Source organism: Elaeis guineensis, chromosome 15, assembly GCF_000442705.2.
Source record: "Elaeis guineensis isolate ETL-2024a chromosome 15, EG11, whole genome shotgun sequence".
Taxonomy (NCBI): domain Eukaryota; kingdom Viridiplantae; phylum Streptophyta; class Magnoliopsida; order Arecales; family Arecaceae; genus Elaeis; species Elaeis guineensis.
The window spans coordinates 47,570,825-47,577,269 of record NC_026007.2 but is presented as its reverse complement, the minus strand read 5'-3'; the positions used below and the strand labels follow the sequence as shown (position 1 = coordinate 47,577,269).

The window sequence follows — 6,445 nt, the reverse complement described above, 5'->3', positions numbered from 1 at the left end:
CGATCTACTTTGACTCAAGGATGAGTACCCATCAAAACTTAAAGCAAGATGGAGCTCCAATCGAAAATCATCAAGCTTCAAACAACTTGGGAAGATCTCCTCCTTGGAGTTTGCAAACTTTGAGAGGGACATGAATAGCATCAGTATAGCCTTCCACTGATGTAGGGGTATAAGACTTCGAAAGACCATCACTGAAGTTGCAAAGCTGGGATTTGGGAGAGGAAATACCTCAGATCTCAACATGTTCATTCTGATTGCCAATGCCACAATGAATGCAGAAATTTTCTTTACTTTCTTCATCCGAGCCAAAAGATGCCTCGATCTCGAAAGTGGGGGATAAGTGAACACCCTAAGTTAGTCTGTTCACCATAGTGCTGATGATCTGATGATAGCCCAACATGCATCCTTGATAGAAGGTGATGGAGCAATCGCCCAAGCTATCTGGTCCTTTACGATCGTACTAGAAGAGTTTCAGAGCCTTTTGCTCGCAAAATGATAAGCAGATTGCCTACTCACTGCTCCACTTTCTCCTCCATTAAGTGAGATCCACAATCTTAACAACTCTGAGATGTGCGAGTTGTTATTCTTTATAGCCAAAGCACGTCTCCACGACTGTTGTTCTCCAAAAGAAGGCGTACATCCCCGAAGATGACAAGTATCCACCTTGTCTGTGAAACTTTTTCCTCGGAACCCCTCCAAGTAAGGAGAAAACATCTACCTTGCATGTTTTCTCTCAAAGATGGACTTCATACGAACTGGAATCCGACTCCTCCACAGAACTCTGAGTTCCTTTTTTCTATCTCCGAGATCTCCATCCTCCATATGGCATCCTCCATTTTCCACACTCCATTCTCCTACACCGATCTTCTACACTTCATATTTGATACCACTGCTAATCTCCATCTACAACTCAGACCTCTTCTGCTTGCTTCCGTGGAAAACTGATTTAGGCATCGAAGAGTCTGCCACTGAGGAACCTTCCAACATGAGGACTTTCCTATCTTTGATGGTTTTGTAGGACTGATTCGAAAGATCAATGAAGGACCCAACTCTAGTTTTCTACTCCAAAGAATCCGACCAGCTATCCTACAACCTGTCATTTTCTCCTGACTCCAGCTCAGCAGTCCAAGCCAGCTGAACCCCTCAATGGCAATAACGATGATTAATTGAAACAATACAATGCACTTATATCTCACTTTATACTGCCTCATTGCAAAACCAAATATACATATTAAAGATGGCCATGATTGATCCCGTTCTGCCGGTCCCCTTTCTTAGCTAAACCTGAATCTTTGTTAGGCAAGTTAGACGACCAAATTGGTGTTCCGTTAACCTGGTAGACGACGCAAAATTAAGAGGGTGAGGTTTTAAAGGGGCATGTAAGTGGCTGCCTCCTTTTGGTGTGATGGTGTGATGTGAGAGGGAAGGAGCCCTTAGCCTCAAAGGCATGGGGTGATTCAGTGACCGCAGGACAGGCTCTGACACATTTGGGCACACGAGGAAATGACACGTGGGAACCGTCCCCTCCTTGGGACTCCCAGGTTTGGCGACGCGTGTTGGGACCTCTGGGTGCGCCCCATGTGCTGACCTCCTCGCCTACAAGTTATACTTTTTCACCCTCCCTACCAACTGCTTTGGCCACAGCTTGGCTGGTAGCTAACAACGTAGCTTTTAAATTTTGAGAGTTAGCATCCAATCATCATCTTAGATGATAATTATACCTCTGATAATGAAATCTTTGGATGGCAATTGAGAGTAAAGGTTGGGTTATTATTAGTAACTTTTGTTTGTCATCTGTATTCAGATGTAATTAGCAAGCTAGTCTAATATTCTCTATGTAGATGAAGAATATTGTATTTCGTTGTACACAGTAATATATTTGCTTCCATGTATTCTAATTTTGTCAATGAGTTAGGTAAGCACAACATGAATGAAAGCGACATTACATCATTATTGTTACATTGTTGCGTGCTACTTCAAAACCAAAAACTATTGAGCATGATATTAAGGTTTTTGGAAAATATATTCTTTAAGCTTAGTGCCCAATGGGTAAATATAATTTATTTTGTATGACCTATCATGGCCCATCAATTAAACCTAATTATTGCATAATAAAGTGAGGTTTAGAAAATGCCTAGCAATTTTTCATTAGCAAGTCCTGCATTTTAGTTGGAATTCTTTGGTGACATTACTATATTTGTGCCTACTATTATCGGATGTTTACTTTTGAGGAAAAAGAAAGATATTAGTTGATGGATCATAGTTCCAATGACTTAATTCTATGAACACCAAGAGCGTGCATGGGTCGGTAACCAGAGAGAATGCTACCATAGTTATGCGATTATAAGACCAGAAGAGAACTCATTTTTTGACGTACAAAGTAAACCAAGAAAAGATCGAGTGCTTTGAACTCCTATATATGTTTTCTATAGTTATATCCATATTTAAATAACATTTAGTATAAATATGTTAATAGAGTATTCACATAATCACAAATAGTCGTTATACCCCCATAAATAATGCATTAACATTTTATGGTGCAATTGTATATATTTCTATTTAACCCACATTGATCGGATATTACCATATAGAAGATCATATATATCGTACAAGAGGTCTAAGCATGTTGCAATCCTAGATGCTACGTTCATAGGAGGTGATTCTAGAAGGAAGGTCATTCTTTTAGTCTCACATGAATGCATGCATTTCACGTATATCTTATAATAAATATAAGATGTTCAGCCAAATACCACAAGATGATTATAAAAAATTAAAAATGCAGTAATTTAAACCCAGCCCTATACACTAGGGCCAATCAACAACCGAGCCGAGAGAAGACTGGTAGAGGAGCTAGCCGAGCCAGGCGCCCTCCAACGGGAGGAAAGGGAATCCTCCCTCCCACGCGAGGATGAACAGGAGAAAAGACTCCTTATCCGTACAACGTTGTCTACTTTTTGGCTCTCTTACTCCCACGAAAACAAGAAAATGGTGGCTTGCAGCTTTAGCATGCAAGATTGGTATTGTTTAGCCTCGCTTCATGTCCTAACCCATGCACAATGCCCCTGCCCTTCCCCAACTTATCCCCCCCTATCCTACGACTTTGCATAGAAAGCCACCAGCCCACGTGTCCCCAAGGGTGACGTCACTTTGGATTATATTATTTTAACGAGGAGTTGAACAAATGAAGATATTCTTCGGAAATGACAGAATTAGTTGAGAGTAAAAGCACTGCTCAACTTTTTAAAATAAAATGTATTTACAGAGAAGCTAAAAGTATTGTAGGTTAAATGGCAAGATATGTTATTGATCACATCATATCTATTTTGCAAATGACTATCATAGATATTTTTTCTGAATTATTGATATTTTATTTTTAGATATTCGTACGGATTTATCCACTCTAGATGGGTTTAATGGATCTAGTTAAGAGAGAGAGAGAGAGAGAGAGAGAGATGGAAATGTCTCTCGGTGTTTGTAGCAATGGCACTACCATGGTTTTAGCCAACCTTGAGGGGCATTGGCGTCCACTTGTGCCCTATAAATAGTACCTCGAGACCTTCACCGGACTATTGCACCTACACATCCTCCCTCTGCTCTCTCCAGCCCCTACTCCCCTCAAAACTCCTTACAATCAAAAGGAGAGGAAGCAAAAGGTTTCTTTCTTAGTCTAAAGGTACTAGCATAGTACTGTTGGCTAAGGTTGGAGAGAGGACTAGGAGTCTTAAATCCCAAAAGAAAGCAGAACCAAAGGGAGTTTTGAAGCTTTCCTGCAGGGAAAATGATCAAGACCATCCCGAGCCACCTGGAAGAAGAGCGCTCCTCTCTCATGAGCTTTGGCCTGTACTCCCAAAAGATTGAAGGTTAGTCTATTTTTAATTTCCATTTTGGAGCTTTCTTTGTAATTTTACATTTTAGAGCATGCAATGAGTCAATTGAAAAATTAGAGTAAATATGTTAGTCATCATCAACAGTCAAATAACACAATTTTCAATTTAGAAAAGATTGTGAATAAATCTTGTTTTTTTAGTTCAATAAACTTAATTCCAAACGGAGATTAAAAATGATACAAGTTTGGAATTTTCTAACCAAATGTCAAAGAAAAGTTTTAGCACGTAGTTTCGTTCATTTTTGAAAGTGGAGGTCTTGGTTGTTAATACAATCCAGTCCTTGATGATGTTATAGGATTGTCCAAATGGATCCTCTTGTTCTGGTAATTGATGTTTATAGCTCTGACTTAGAGTTTTGAGCTGGCTGGGCAGTTTCTTGTGTTGCTGGACAGCCATTTCGGTGGAGTTTTTTTAGCTGCTCAGCTTCTCCTAGCTGCCCTTCCTCCTTCCCCTCCACCTTCCCTTCCTTTATTTTGGATTTCTTTAGTTCTTCTTTCCCGTTTCATAGATCAATAAAATGTATGGTGGATTTCCATGTAGAACGAGAGAGAGAGAGAGAGCTTGTGGCTCAAGTGCTTCAAAGATATAAATGGACATCCACGTGATACAACTATATAGGCTTTACTTTAATCATATTAACTTTGAGTGCAGGAGAAGATCCATTGGAGTTTGGTGTTACTCCATTAGATTTTAGTGTTAAGATATAAGAATATTTAGTGTTTCGAGCTGGAGCTAAACATTGGATTTCTTGCTATGTTCAGGGGAGACAAGGACACGGCGGAGGAGGAGGAAGACAAAGGTGGATGGTGCAGGGGGAGAGGCAAAGAAGAGAAGGCTCAGTGATCAGCAAGTCAAATTCTTGGAGATGAGCTTTGGGAAGGAGAGAAAATTGGAGTCAGGGAGGAAGGTGCACCTCGCCGGTGAGCTTGGACTCGACCCGAAACAGGTTGCGGTGTGGTTTCAGAATCGAAGGGCGAGGTACAAGAACAAGCACCTGGAGGAGGAGTATCTCAAGCTCAAATCGGCCCATGACGCCGTCGTCGTCGAGAAGTGCCACCTTGAGAATGAGGTCTGCTTCTCTCTTCTAAGTTACTCCAGCTGGTTTGGTATTCAAGAATTGCATCACATACAGATGCTTTTATTGAGTCTCATCAGAGAACATAACCAAGTGTTTGTTTGGCAGGTTCTGAAACTAAAGGAGAAGCTTACAGAGGCTGAAGTGTCCATAAGGAAGCTTTCTGAAGCAGTTAATGGAGCTTCTGGTGGCAGTGGTGGCGACGGTGGTGGCAGTCCGACCTCGTCCTTCTCGACGGTTACTTATCATCCTCTAGTTGGAGAATTTGGGGTGAATGGAGAAGCCGACCTCATCTACATACCAGAATATAATTTTAATAACTACATGATGGAATGGGATGATCTCTATGGAATGTAAAAAGCCATTATCGGTAGTGTCGTAATTTATGTGATTAATCCATGTAAAATTATGTCATTTTCGCTAGTTGAAGTATTTTGAGTAGTAGAATCCATCTCTAGACATTAACTTGTAATTACTAGCACTAGCTTCTAATTTGTTTTAACTGTTTGCTCTTAATGTAATTCTAGTTGCAGTAACTTCAAAAGTTTCAAGAGAATAAATGTATATAGTTGTATATCTCTTCTTTTTATTTCTGTAAATTCAAAGCTGGCAGCTTATAAGAACAAAACTCTCTGTACCCTCCACTGACCGTGTTTTAATTCCCTAAGATCAAGTAGATTATTTTTCTGGTAAATGTTTTGCTTCTAATGTTACTTTGTCAGTGGTAACTTATAAATGAAAAATAAAAAAAGAAAGCACGGAGATCTACATGTTTTGTTATTCTGTTTCTTTTTTTTTTTTGTTTAATTGCAAGCTGGCAGATCATATTAACAAAGATCTTTCATGCCTTATTCGCCTGGCAATATTTTAATTAACTTTCAAACCACACTACAGCATTCAAATTAGCCATTTACCATGTTGCTAACATGGGCAGCTTAAGTTTTAATCGATCCATCTCCATCTTTCAATCGTAGTTTGGTGATGCCTTGATTTGACCTGTTGACAAACCAAGAAGTCGCTTCAAATCACTATGAAATGCCATGAATTTCCAAGGGAAGATATTGAAAGAGACAAGGGTAAATCAAAAGTTGCTGATGGATGTTCTTTTCTTTTTTTTTTTTCTTTTTTTTTTTCTGGTACAAGATGTCCTTTTCTGCCAAAAAAAAAAGAACAACACACCCTATCCAAAAAAAAAAAAAAAACAAACAAACAAATAACAACCCACAAGTTATGGTGTCCATGAAGGATGTGACATGCGTCATCATAATTCTCATTTGTTTTTCCCAGGCCATCCTCCCAACAGTATTATTTTTTATCATCCTACCCCACAAACAATGTCAATCCCTTTACCTTTTTCCTCAAGTGTGGATTTATGAATAAAGGGCCACAAGATCTGCCCCGTATTGCGGACAGTGTAGACTCACTTCCTTACTTCTCTTAGACGAAACAAGGGTTTTCAAAGCCAACTCTTATCCAAAACCCC

General features: G+C 39.6%; 1 protein-coding gene across 1 annotated transcript; it reads left to right on the top strand.

The window, feature by feature from the left end:
* Positions 1 to 3,556: 3,556 nt before the first annotated feature.
* On the top strand, positions 3,557 to 5,538 carry LOC105032348 (homeobox-leucine zipper protein HOX12). Its single transcript, XM_010906783.4, has 3 exons — positions 3,557 to 3,860; positions 4,649 to 4,956; positions 5,071 to 5,538. The coding sequence occupies exons 1-3, from the start codon at positions 3,779 to 3,781 to the stop codon at positions 5,317 to 5,319; spliced, it is 639 nt and encodes a 212-aa protein (XP_010905085.1). The 5' UTR covers positions 3,557 to 3,778; the 3' UTR covers positions 5,320 to 5,538.
* The last annotated feature ends 907 nt before the right edge of the window (positions 5,539 to 6,445 follow it).